Source organism: Sesamum indicum, linkage group LG2 (assembly GCF_000512975.1).
Source record: "Sesamum indicum cultivar Zhongzhi No. 13 linkage group LG2, S_indicum_v1.0, whole genome shotgun sequence".
Lineage (NCBI taxonomy): Eukaryota > Viridiplantae > Streptophyta > Magnoliopsida > Lamiales > Pedaliaceae > Sesamum > Sesamum indicum.
This window is the reverse complement of record NC_026146.1, coordinates 4,097,336-4,112,602: the sequence shown is the minus strand read 5'-3', so window position 1 is coordinate 4,112,602 and position 15,267 is coordinate 4,097,336. Positions and strand designations below refer to the sequence as shown.

Here is a 15,267-nt window from a genome sequence, read left to right as displayed (position 1 = left end):
ATTAAAATTGTAATTTGATTGGATTATATACAAATTGCATCCGAGTTTTCCATCAAATTGGTAAAAAAAGAATTAGTTTAAGGTTTTAGAATTAAGTTGGGAAAATAAAGTCTTACAAGACCAAAATTATCCATAAATTACAGGACTAAAATATTTAAAAATTTAAATATTTGAAAGTGGTAGTTAGAAGGAATGAATTGCCAATTCTAATTGTAAGTTAAGTTATAAGATTGAATTGATTTAATACAAACACATTTACAGTAGGTAAGATATATACATTCACATTTATTTAATTGTAAAGAGTGATGAATTCACATTTTGGTAGTAAAGGTTGCTGTGCTGGTCAACATGCCTTTTTTATTTTTTAATTTACAAAAACCAAAGCTATAGAAAAATAAGCATCTAAATAATATAAATTTTTAATTGTTGATTTAATTTACTTTTTTTACCATTTGATATTTTCGCACCAATACACTCTAATTGTAATTTGATTAAATTACGACGAACAAATACTCGAGGTTATGTAGAGGGTGTTTGGTTGAATTTATTACCTCTTTAAATTATATATAATTAAATTATTTTAAAGAGTTAAAATATTTTATTTATTCACTTATTTTAAAATATTTTTAAACTAATAAAATATTTTAGTTTAAAAAATACTTGGAACCAAACATCTTCTTAATTTTGCAAATATTTAATTACCATAAGATCCGACCCGGTCCGATTCGAAGAATAGAAGGTTTGGGAACCCACCTAGTTTTTACCTAATTATAATGCCACGTAAGCATAAACCCTAAGTTGACTGGAGTCAACAATTTTGACAAATTGACATTTATCCAACCCCAAATCTCATCCTTATCGCTTTCATACCATAGCTTTATGCTTATCCCATCTTAATCACGACAAATTGCACCGAATTACCATTTTATTGCATCCCATTCCCATCCAAACCAACTGATTTTCAGTTAAACTTGTGCATCACTTGTACAACTTAACTCCCCACCAAACTTTTTTACCCTCCAACTCAAATATTCATATTATTAAATTAAATAACATATTATTGTAAAAGTCCCTACTTTATATTTTCATATTCATAAAAAGTCGAACCCACAACCTATATATTAATTGTCAAACCCCTACCTTATCACTCAACTAAGATTTCGAGTGCGCATTACTTGCAAATTAACGACACCACGTTTATTAAATTTGAACTGTATTTATATGGAAAAAAAAAGATCAAATGTTTAGATATGAATTAGAGATTTTGCATAATATTTTTCTCTCTAAAACTACACTTTTAGTCCCATAGGATAGGGGTAAATATTTTTAGTCCTATGATTTATGAAATTTTCAGAATGATCCAAAAAGTAAGAAAATCGACATTTTTAGTTCTATGCTTCATGAAATTTTTAAAACTATCCCAATTCTTTTTTTTTTAAAAAAAAAAACTCTACACTTTAGTTCTATAAACCCCATAAAATAGATGAATAAATGTGTCGAGTTTTATAAATTTTCGGACCACTTTGAAATTCAGTGAAACAGAAAATTTTAAGTGTGTCGAATTTTGTCAAATTTTGCACTACTTTGAAAACCCATTTAGTAAAGGACTAAAGTCTAAAATTATTGAATTCTCTATCCTATGAATTAAAAGTATAATTATGCCTACTTTTTTTTCAAATGAAAAATAATTCTTGAATTTAGGACAAAAAGAGTATTTATTTGGTTTTTTTTTCCTTTTGGTTCTCTTTTTGGTCTTAGGTTCGGCATCATTAGTCGTGAAATATCTTCAATAATAGTAGTAGCGATTTTAATTTTGATATATTCAACAATTCAACCCTAACTAATTCTTTACTTGGTATCTTTTGGTTGGCCAATTTATTTCATTGAGTTCAAAAGTCAGAAAGACGTGCTTTGACCAAATTGCTCATGAACACACATTTCCTTTATTTATTTATTTTAATTCAGTTCTTGGCCTGAATATAGAAAAAACACGACTTTAAATATAAATATACTATTTCAAGAATCTAAGTATAATTAAAATCAACGACAAAGACTGGGATTTAGTCAACTATTATTTTTGGAACGCGTTGACCAAAACCACCTCAAAGTTGGTGAAAGAAACTTGGACTAGTTGGAAGTTTTAAAATGGAACCTCAACTTGTACAAAGATTTGTCTTTTCTTGCATTCATGGGAATGGGAAATGTCGTAAGAATGAGACCACTTGAACTAATTACATCCATGTTTGGTGTATTTTTGAAATAAACAACTTAATCCCACACATGCTAAAGTACGCAGGATAGGGTGGTTATAATAAGTAGGGGTGATAAAGAAAAATTAAAATGATTTTAAATCGTCGTAATCGAATTAAATTGAACTATTTTTCATGATTTTTTTTTAAATTATAATTCTAAATTTAGAGTAAAATCGCACCGAATAATTGATTTACTTTTAATTTAGAACTTAAAAGAACAGCAAAAAATCGAACGACAACGCTAAATATGTAATTAATTTTTTGAATTATATATATAATAATTTGATAAAATAATTAATTTTTTAGAAGAATTTTCATATTTGAATTATATAACCCAAAAAATTCATATGTTATAAAAGTTTCATATTACAAAGCTCATTTTTGTAAACTTTATATATTTGAACTTTAATATGTATGTTTAATTCTTCAAGCCCATTCAAATTTTCAGCCAATTTGATGATTGTCTCGATTTTTCGTTCATTTTTTTTTATGGCATCTTTGATTTTGGTTTTAAAAATGATAATTTAAAAAATTATTTTATAAAACTGTCAATGGCAATTGAATTTGAAAATATGTTTAAATAAATTGAAACTGCACTATGAGCACCCTAGTTATAAGTGCATATGAGTGAAGAAAAAATGGGATAAATTTGAAATTTGTTATTTTATGTGGATTTATATAGAGTTGCTTGTTGTCTACTTATATAGGGATGAATTTTATAATAATGCAAAAGACGAGAATGATTTGTGTAAATAAATCATAAATTGGAAGTGGACTCTTTTGATGAAGAATGGATTGAGAGGGCAATCAAAAATACAAAACCTTCTCTACTATTAATTATGACACTTTGGAAATTAATAACTCTTGTATATATATATACACCATTTTGCAATAATTAAACCATGAATATATTCAAATTTGAGAAAAGCACACAATCATTAATATCATAATAATTGATTAATAAAACCTATCTCATTATTTTTATTTAATATTTTATCATGTTGTATTTTTCTATTAATATGATTATCAAATGGGTCGAAAGTTTTCAATTACTCTGAAAACTCATTTTAGCAGCACCACAAATGTTGAGAATCGAGATGCACTAAGAGAAAATCATCAAAGTTTTGATTGCTCAACAGAGATGATTCTATTCACCTTTTCGCTATAATTTCAAAGGTAAATTAAAAGTTATGTTTCTAATGTTTGATATAATTATAAATATCTTTTTATTATTGAAAAATTTATAAATACCCTCCTGATTTTAACGTCTGTCCAACAACGAGCCCATTCTATTAGTATTCATGGTGAACCAACTAAAATATATTTTTGAATTATAAATTATAATTTATATATTTATTAATTTTTTTATATTTTTATGGACTAATATATCCTGTGAATTATTTATTTTTTAAAAACATTGAAGTATGTAAAATGGTAATGTCCACCTGATATTCAGATTGCTATATAATTAGTTTTTATTTAAAATAAAAAAAATATTTATAATTATGTTCAATTTTAATAATAATGCTGGAATACCTCAACTGGCTTGGGATCAACCATTGGCTTTTGGTGGCCAGACCACTTGAAACTTGGACCACAACTTAAATATATATATACACACTAAAACCCAAAGCCCAGTAGTTTGTTACAATTAGGATTGCACGAGGGGATTAACCCAATTCCCAAAAAAGTAAAATATAGAAGATTATGTCGGTAAATGAAATAAAAACAAATAATTAATATACATTTCCTATTTACGTGGATGCTCGCCACACCCAATCATAACTGGTTATTTTTTTGAATAAATATAAATCAAACATGTTCTGAAATCAAAATTTTCATAATTAGAAGATAAAAACATATTGGTTTTGTGTATCATAGTAATAGGGATGATGATGTTGAGAATACAATTCAAACATGATCACACTGTGTGTGTGTGTGTATGTGAGAGAGAGAGAGAGGGGGAGAGAGACAAGCACAGCCAAAGTACATAACCGACATTCGCTCCGAGGTTCGAAAGGCCAAAGGTTCATCTAATTCTGCCGTAATCGGGTCACACCCCGTGTGAACATTTCCAGTCGGCCCTGCTTCTTTTACTTTCTCACTCATTCAATATTATTATTAAATGTTGATAAATACCAAAAAGAGTATAATATTTTCCGGTAATTATAATTTTCTCCCCCCAACTATTGCAATTAGCACTTTTAAGCACATTTAGCGAAAAGGTTAGGGGGGGGGGGAACTGTGCAGTTGACGGCTGTACCCAGAATTTTAATTTATTCTTTTTCCTCCTTATATAGCCCTTCTTTGACGGATTAATCACCTTCCGAAAGAGAGAAATAAAACGGGAGAAAATTATAAACAGGGGTCTACTTCACAAATTAACGGCTGGTGATTGCATCAGGAGCTGTCCTTCTGCTGCTGCTGCTTTCGTTTTCTTCAACTCTGTCGAGAATTAATCAATCTCTCTCTGACTATCTCTCTGGCTCTTGGCAATTTGCATGTTTTACTTGTTCAAATTAAGGAGGCTGCAGTGGAATTTTTCAGAAGCTGTTTGTGGTATAAACGACAAGTCTTGAGTTCTTGAAAATCTTGGGATTTTCCGAACAAGGAGGTCTGAAGTTGGAATTTTTCGGATTGGTTTTTGTTTTCTAGGGAAAAATTGAAGGGTTTGAGTTGTCGGGTTAGGTCGAGTTGAGTCAGATACCGATTATTGCAGTATATGTGCTTGTTAAAGGTGGCGAACAGACGGGACAGCGGTGACTATGCCAGGTTTCCGGCGAGAGGAAATACAGAGACGACCACCACCACCACCACTTCAGCCACCACCTCAACCGGGGTTGTCAATGTTCCCATACCATATTTCCACATGCAACAGCAAGAACAACCCGATTACTTACTCTCCGCGGTGGTGGCGCCGCCCATGCTATCAGGGCAAAGTCAATCCCGGGAGATGTCGGCGATGGTGACAGCGCTGACCCACGTGGTGTCGGGCCAGAGACAGAGCGGGCTCTTTAGCGGCGCTGTCGCCTCGTCGTTTTCTCCGGGTGGCTCCGGCAACTTTATTGAATCCCCCTCCTCTGCTTATTCCTCTTCCAGCTCTGGCTCCTGGACTGGGCAGAAACGGAGACGTGATCGAGATGACAGCGTCACGCAGTTGTCTGAACAAGCTCAGAGGGTTTATCGCAGCCTGGGAGAGTCGTCTTCATCTGTTAAAACTGGTAAGAAATCTGATTCCACCTCTTTGCTGTTGTTAATTTTCCCAAAACTATGGAGTTTGAGAATGCAGCTCCTCTGTTTCAATTTCTATCCTTTTCATGTTTCCTTTCTTTGTCCGGATATTTTCAAACTCTTTCGTCATCCACTTTTGATCTCTTGTTCTTGTTGAATATTACTCTTTCTATCAAGCATTTGAATCATTCTTCATTCCAACTATTTCTAATTTTAGTTTATCCATTCTCCTAATACTTTCTTGTAAGTTTGTGTTATTGCATGTTTTGGCAAGCTTTCAACAGTGTATTTTGATCTAATAACATTAATGTACTAGTTTTTTTTTTTTTTTTTATTAAATTAAGGGTCAATGATATTAATTTTAAGACATCATTGTTTTTCTAAAAAAATTATATCTTCATGCATATCCATTAACTTTGTCTTTGTCAAATCAAACTTCGAGTCTAATCCAAATTTGCATTATTTTATGATGATGGTTTCTAGAACCAGAAGCAGGTACAAGTGCCGCAACACCCACCACCACCGTCGCACCGCCGCTCCCCACCCCGGCAGCCGAACCTCCTCCACAGCCGGAATACCCCACCAATTCATACGAAGAGACCGGAGAACGACGAAGAAAATACAGAGGAGTTCGGCAACGTCCGTGGGGCAAATGGGCAGCGGAAATAAGGGACCCGCACAAAGCCGCCAGAGTGTGGCTCGGCACCTTCGACACTGCCGAAGCTGCTGCTAGAGCGTATGATGAAGCAGCGCTGCGATTTAGAGGTAACCGTGCGAAACTCAACTTTCCAGAGAACGTCAGAATCTTGCCACCACCTCAGCCCGCCGCCCAATCCGCACAAGTCGCCGTCAGCCCTCCTCCGCCTCCAAACCCCTCGTCGTCATTCTTCCAGAGCACCGCCAGGGATTACTGGGAATACTCGCAGTTGCTTCAAAGCACCGGCGATTACCATCCACAGCAATCAACAACTTTGTTCGAGCAAATGCTTTATGCATCATCATCGTCGGCCGCCGGCCTGTATTCACACACACACGCGCTAGACACTTCCTCCTCCACGTCTTCGCCGTCATTTTTCTCTCTATCAACTTCTCCATATCCCTTGCTCTTCTCTAGTGGTCAAACAATACATTTCACACCACAGGGAAGTAATCAAGAAACTCAAGCCGGCACTAGCACCTCCAGTTTCCCAGCACCGCCGTGGACCTCCGGCCACTATCCACCGTCCTCCACTTCTTGATATATATATATATATATATAGATATAGTATATGAATATTTTTTTAGTTGAAAATTATACAAACCCATGTATTTATTTTCACTGTTTTATTAATTATATTTTTTGATTAGTTTTCAATAATTTGCATCTTTATTTATGTAGGTTAGGCGCTATATACGATTGAGATACGATACTGATCATACTCGGTTTTCTTTGGTTTGTCATCTTTTGCAAGTTCAATGGAAAAAACAAAACAGGATTCTAGGTATAGTAGAGTTTGGAGAGATTATGATTTGGTGTCTATTTGTGAAGGTCGAAATTTGGAAACATGTGGAAGAAGAAACATATCATCTTGTCATTTGTCAAGCTGTCTCTTCTTCTGTTTACCAAATTGCACCTCATTATTACACTTTTTTTTTTTTAATAACACTTAAGACATACTTGTAATTAACAATTTAAACTTTAATTATCTATTGGTATTAATTATATTGAGTCTTGAATTGCTTACCAACCTAATGCATGCGTGTGAGTGAGGGTTTAGCTACTTCTTAATTGCTCCATCACCTACTTTTGCTACCTGTGGATTTCGGAGTTACGTGTATTTGTCATCATCTTGTGAGACTCCTTCATCAACACTTTCTGCTACTTTGACGATCTTATTATATTTTTAAATCATTTGCATCTTTTATTTTCCTTCATGTAAATGTGTTATGTTAATAAAGATTATGTCATTTATTTTATTTAAAGAATTTGATTTTATGTTGGCAAATGTCTTACATTGATTGCGGTCCTTACGGATGAGAAGTTTATTGGCTTTATCAATGACTTATTTCCTTAGCAGGACACCTTTTCAAGAATCTATTGCTTCTGAAAAGCCATACACAAAGCGAGCAATACCTTGCACCACGGAGCACGGATCGAGTCACAAGTTGCATTATTTGGTCTTGTATGTGGGAATGAGACCGTGTGTACCTCCCAAACTCCTTGTCTGCGAGGCTGATGACATAAGCAAGCATCCCATATCGATTGCTGACAAGAAGTTTGAGTGGTTTATAAGTTCCAAACTTTTTCTCTCCCTAGTCGATAATACTTGGTGCAATAAGACACAAATCGAGTAATATGACGTGCATATGCTAATTGGAATAAAAGATGAAACAAAACTTCCATTTGTATGTGGCTTGGATCTTCTGTTCTAAATTAATGATCATGTTACGGGATGTTTTGACTAAGCTTATGTTAAACATGATGTAAATTCTCACCTTGGAACATGTGATTATGAAGGTTCTAACATGTTATTAATGGTAATAACATGGTCTCTATATATGCTTAAAATTGAACAAGTCTATAAGCTATTTTGGAAGCTAATAAATCATTTTTGAAGAGTATCTACCAAATATTTTACATATTTTGAGGAATTTTCACATTATTTTAGATTTGAATTATACAAAATCTCATGGTCATTTAATTGTATAAATTAAAGTCACTACAAAAAGATAGAAAATTAACAACACAAAAAATTAAGTAACAAATTTAATATTGTCATTCATTATACATATTTAGTGACAAATTTTATTTTATCACAATAATAACATTTATGTTTCAATAGTTGTAATTATTTTGTGAAAGTTGTAGTTAATAATAACTAGCTAGTGAGAATAAAAAAAAACGTGCATCGACTTATCACTAATAGCAATTAATGACAAATGTACAACGACAATATTATTTTGTTTCTGTATTTATATTACTACTGAATTATCACTATACATGTATTTCTAGTTATCTATAATGACAATATTATACACAATTTTTATCATTAGTTATCGTATTGTGACAAGATCAAAATTACTATTATTTAATATATTTTTTCAGTAATAATATTAAAATTGTAACTTAATATTTTGTCATTATTATTATATGGTGTTGCAGCGAGTATTATGTCGCAATATTTTAATGTTGTAGTGATGACATTCGTGCATCGTGTAAATTGAGAGTTTTTGGATTTTACATATGTCACATGTCTTGTGTTTTCATATGAAAGAAGAGCCACTTGATGATATATTTGCCATCGTTTTCTCTTCATTTTTATCATTGTGATTCAAGATCCTTCAGGACACCCTTATCACATTTTAATTCTTACTACTTCGATTTCATCGATTTCAACTTAATTTGTCCATTTTCCTACGGCCCCATACAGAATTAAAAATGGGCTCATTTTTTTTTTTTTTAAAAAAATAACTAATAGTCTATTTCTGCAACGTCCCAAATTGAAATTCAATACGAGAAAGTATTATCCGACTAGGACTGAGGGGAAAAAAATGGGTTTAATGTGATTTATTCCTTTTTGCGATACTGCAAATGAGCAAATTATCTCTTATAAAAAAAATAGCAATTTGGCCGTGCTTTTCTAAAATAAAGCAATTTACCATCCTGTCTAAGTAGGTAAGTTGTTTCATCTTAAAAAATAGAGAACAATAAATTGCTGCATTTTAAAAGATAACTTGCTAATTTTTTTTCATATGGGATAATTTGCTCATTTATAATATCACATAGGGGTTGCTTGCATTAATTTTCCCCGCAAAAAAAAAAAAATACACAACACTTGTACTTGAAACTTTTTCTTAAATGATAAACATATGACGTAATTTTTGTACACATAACATAAAAAAAAAAGATGTAATAATATATGTAATCGATGAAAGCATAATATAAAGTTGATGTTTACTATATATTTTCTTGTTATAGGAAAGAAAGCGTAGAAGAAATGAGTACGTACTAAAAGTGATGATGCTTCGTATATATTGTGGAGAAATTTGGAGTCTTGTATTAAGCCATATAAAAACAAGGAGTGGATTTCGATGGGTTTAAGATAACTAAGAGAGTACTGTTGTCAAGAAACATGAAACAACCACAAAACTTCTTGTCAGTTTCCCATCATTTTCTCTTTGTTATTTACTTCACTACGTACTTATCCCACAACTCAATGCTTACAAGTCATTTTTTTTCCATATGTTTTGTCAATTTATAAATTCTTGATCAATTTTATTAAAATTATATAAAGTCCATCTTGGCAAATAAAGTTAGTGACTTTGAAAAGCGTCGCATCGTAATTGTGTCAATGATATCGTAAATCTAAGCTCAAAACTATTCACCCGATCGACACATCAATCTACAAGAAAAATATAATACGTTCGCTGCATCAGTAACTCTTATATTCAATTACAATATGTCTGATAATTTTTCGACAAACTGAAGCACTATACCTCACTCATTCCTAAGATTTTCATTATTTTTCATTTAGAAAAACACGCTGGACATTTACTTGAAATCAATGCTTCTTTTAAGTAATTAATCAGATCGTACATTATTCTAAAATTAAAAATTAAGTTTTATGATCAAATTTAACTCTTTTTCTATATATATATATGTATATTCCCAAGAAATAGTTAGCACAAGGAGCAAGAAAGAATTAGCAAAATGTCATTTTCTAATCTAGAACATTTGGTCATCTCATATCCCTAACCTAAAATAAAGATGAACAAGTGTCCCATTCCCATACCGTAAGCCACTCACAAAAATTTTGTACAAGTTGGTGGAATGTTGAAAGGACCCTTTCTCCAAATCATACCCTAAAAATACTTCCATTTTATTCTTTCCACACCTCTTTATACATATTCTATTTGGTTGGGGGGGGGGGGGGGGTTTTTTTTTTTTTTTTTTTTTTTTTTGGTACCTACCATCCTTCCATCATACCCAACTCTATCAAACTTCCTCAATGTTTATGCTATTTTCTTTACAATAAATTACAATATCTTTTTTTAAAATTTGGCATAATTATAATTTTTTTTTAATATTCAAAAAGTTATATAATTATTTTTTTTATTTTGACGCCCGTAACAATAAGTCTGAACTGCCAAAATTTTCGTTTCGAATTATAAACTGTAATTTATATAACTTTTTAGATGACAAAAAATCACCGATGGGCTATTCAATGATTTCATTTGAGGGAGTATTTGTAATTTTTCAATAACGAGGAGTTATCCGTAATTATGCTAAACGTCAGAAAAGGTAAGTGTAATTTATATTTTTCTATTATTTAGTGGGTTTTTTATTTATTAATGATCAGGTACTATAATACATTGGATCAATCCATTCATTATTATTGGATGGAAGAAAATCAATGGTGAATCAAAAATCCAATTTCATTTCGTTAGAAGCATTTATTTTTTTTTATCGCAAATGTTTGAGTGTAGTAATTAATAATCCTCGTAGAATTAGATAAGTTTTAAGCCATGAATTTCATTAATTAATTAATGTCTAATATTTGAAAGAATTTTCTTCTGCTTAAAATAAGAGTTACGTTCCCCGACCAAACATTAGAGATCAAAATTGAATAGAACAACCAATATATATATATTAATATAATATAATTTATGCACATTCAAATCCGTGTGTTTGAATTAGCAACTGCGATTAGTTCTAAACACAAAACATTCAAATATTTATAACATAATAATAAAAACTAGCAACTCTATAAAACAATGGGTACAATCGGATCGTTTTTTGGTCTAAATTATTTAAAAAAAAATCTCAGAGATTGTGTTCGTATTTGGCTTCTTTTCTGACCAGTTTCTTAAAAATACCTTTTAATTATAGTAAAAATAAAACAAGTATACGATTCAATTAACTTTTTCTTAAATACTACAATAAATAATAATATTAGTATTGCAATATGATGTGATAATTTTACAATTATCACTAATAATAAATGTAATATGACAATAATTTTATTTCTGTCATAAAATAATTATCGGTAATGTTACTATAAACAACTAATAACACACGTATTGTGACTGACAATACAAATATAATTATAATATATTATTGGCCATAACAATATCACTGTACATGTGCCATTAATTAGTCAATAATTTTATACAATATTCTTTTTTTTTTCGGTTGCTAATTATTACTAGTGACAATTTATATTGCCACTAATGGACTGTGAAAATCATTATAATAACAAAATAAAAGTTGAGTCCATTAGCTCGAGCTTGTTCATGGGACCTCAGCCTTGACCTTAACCACTAAGTTAAGACATTATTGGTAAAAAAAATTTGTCACTTAATAAGTATGCTTAATGGTAATTATTGTCATCACTTAAATTTTTATCGATAATTTTCTTTGTCTTTTAAATGAAATCTAACTAAAATAAAAGTCGAAATGATAAATTAAGCATATAAATTAAAGAAAAAGTACAAATACATCATATACTAAGAAAAACAAGCAATAAATTACAATAACTCTCGATTCAATCAATATCAATATAATTACAAACAAATTGCAATAATTTTTATAAAGCAAGACAAATATCCGCACGTTCAATAAAACTCAAATGGATGATCTCGAAATTTTGATTATAGCTTCAACTACAAAACTATAACAGTAATTGTAAATTGAAAGAAATGATGAGTTGAGGATAGATAAAATTAAGGGAGTAATAAAAGGGGTGAGGAGATGGAGTTGCTTAAGAGTGAGGTTTACGTCTCAAACAAGATTTTGGTACGTACTCACCCTATCTTCTCAAAAAATTAAAATTTAGAAAGAGAAAGTGGAACTTGTGTTGGAGAGGTGAAGTGAGTGGGACAACACGCCACATCTTTGGATCTATTTGGGCCCGACCGTGTGATGTTTGACGCATTGTCCGAACCCCCCCTAGAGACGTGGCCCAGCACTCTACATTTACACGTGCCGCCCACCCATCTACCCTTCTCTCTCTCTCTCTCTATATATATATATAAATTTCTTTTATTATTATTTTGCACGTGCTGTTATTCTTTGGGCTTTTGGTTGTTCACCTACTACTATTTATTGGGTGAAATAAAATATTATAAACTAATTTTATCATGTGAAAACAAGTTCTGTTCACATTTATCAAATTTGGTGAAAATATAATAATAATAATATTATTTGATTAAATAAATATTTTGGGTAGCGAAGACTGTGCCATTTTCTCTAGTTGTAGTTGTTATAGTTCTTTACAAAAAGTTAAGCTGCTCACTCCAGCAATATTGATTATCTATACTATATATTGAGTTTGTATTATATATAATATGTATATATGAATGCATACACCTCTTCATATTCATTTTTAATACCCATTATGTTATACCCTTTTGTATCCCCCATTATGATTTGTAATTATAATGATTTATGGTGTATTTTGTAACTACATTTTTGGTGGTCTATAAATACCACCATGTATTTCATTTGTAAATAGTCTTTGGAGAGAATAATAAAGTGATTTTGGAGAGAAATACATATACATTTTACTCTATATTCTATTAGGAGTGATAGGCCAATAAACTTAGAATTTCTCTAAGTTTATAACACGTTATCAGCACGACGTTACGTTACGATCGATCAAGGTTAAATGTTAATTTTATGATTATAATTTTTATTCTTTGTTTGTTTATCTCTACAATATCATAGTTACTTTTCTTTTTGAATATTTCATAAAAAAAAAAAAAAGAGCAATTATATTATACATTTCAATGTCTCCTGAATTAGACATATATATATAAATTCTCAATTTCATCCCTTGAAGTGGATGATATTGCCTCCAGAAGTAGGCATATAATTCTTGATTTTATCCCCTGAAGTGGATGTGATATTGCCTCCAGAAGCAGGTATACAATTCTTGATTTTATCCCCTGAAGTGGATATGTTCTATAAAATTTCATTGCTTCCTGAAGTAAGTAATGAGTTAAAATCATCTCCAGTAGTAGGTGAAATATTTTGTACCAATTATGTGCAATATCATCCCTGAAGCGATGATAAGTATATGTTTAATTTTCTCACCACCTGAAGTGTTTTGAGATAATGGCTTGATCAAGAAGCCCGATGCTTCTTCGTTTATTTATTTGATTTCTGATAATTTTTCGATAACATAGTTTTGTTTCATATGTCCATGTATATATTTTACATGTTTTGCTAGTATATGCAACAAAATTTATTTGTTAAGAAAATGATTTGGCATGAATACCATTTAATTGCTATTTGTAACATTATAAGATTTAAGGCAAATATTTTTATTTAATTCCACGTATACATGCCATTATAATTCATACTAATTACATGGTAACTTATATGTAACTTAATGGTAGTAATATTTTATGTCATTTTTACTTTATATCATGTGTAATACATATTATTTTACTTTTATGTATATGTTGAATATTATGCTAAAAGTGCATATTAAATTTGTTGTAGCTTAATGGCCAATCTCACAAAATTGGATTTCGTTGCTCTTGATGTTTCTGGAAAAAACTACCTATCATGAGTTCTTGATGCCGAACTACATTTGGCAAGTAGCAAATTGGGAGAAACAATAAAAGAAAATACTGTTGCTTCTGAGCAAGACTGTGCTAAAGCAATGATTTTGCTTCGTCATCATCTTCATGAGAGCCTGAAGTCTCAATATTTAAACGTTGGTCTTGATATAAGAATTTGTATGGTAAATTTGCTAAGCATAATAATAACTTCATGTTTGTATAAAAAGGAGACAAACTTGCTTTAATAAAACAGTGCAAAACAGCTTAATTTTGAACGTTATCAGAATTCGACGAAACTTGACCCAAACGTTGGTCTAGACCCAAGAACTTGTGTGGTAAATTTTTCTAACCGTAATAATAACTAATAGTTTGTTTAAAAGGAACACAAACTTGCTTTAATAATACCGTCCAGAACAGCTAAATTTTGAATGTTCTCAGAATTCGACGAAACTTGACCCAAACGTTAGTCTACACTCAAGAATTTGTGTGTTAAATTTGCTAAGAGTAATAATAACTACAAGTGTGTGTAAAAGCAAAAAAAACTTTCTTTAATAAAACCGTCCAAAATAGCTAAATTTTGAACGTTCTAAGAATTTGATCAAACTTGACCAAAACGTTGGTCTGAACATAAAAATTTGTGTGGTAAATTTGCTAAGCATTATAATAACTACAAGGTTGTATGCAATAGAAACAAACTTGCTTTAATAAAACCGTGCAAAATAGCTAAATTTTGAATATTCTCAGAATTCGACGAAAATTCACCCAAACGTTGGTTTAGACATAAGAATTTGTGTGGTGAATTTTTTAAGTTTAAATTATAATAACTACAAGTTTGTATAAAATGGAAACAAACTTGCTGTAATAAAACCATGCAAAACAGCTAAATTTTGAACGTTCTCAAATTTCGACGAAACTTGACCCAAACGTTGGTTTTGATATAAGAATTTGTATGATAAATTTGCTAAGCATAATAATAACTTCATGTTTGTATAAAAAGGAGACAAACTTGCTTTATTAAAACCGTGCAAAACAGCTTAATTTTGAACGTTATCAGAATTCGACGAAACTTGACCCAAACGTTGGTCTAGACCCAAGAATTTGTGTGGTAAATTTGCTAACCGTAATAAAAGCTACAAGTTTGTGTAAAAGGAAAACAAACTTCCTTTAACAATACCGTCCAAAACAGCTAAATTTTGAATGTTCTCAGAATTCGACGAAACTTGACCCAAACGTTAGT

At 31.0% G+C, this 15,267-nt stretch overlaps 1 protein-coding gene across 1 annotated transcript; it reads left to right on the top strand.

Annotated features, from left to right (window-relative positions):
• Positions 4,564-6,933, top strand: LOC105179326 (ethylene-responsive transcription factor ABR1-like). Its single transcript, XM_011102928.2, has 2 exons — positions 4,564-5,473; positions 5,967-6,933. Exons 1-2 carry the CDS (start codon positions 4,975-4,977, stop codon positions 6,719-6,721), a joined length of 1,254 nt encoding a protein of 417 aa, XP_011101230.1. The 5' UTR covers positions 4,564-4,974; the 3' UTR covers positions 6,722-6,933.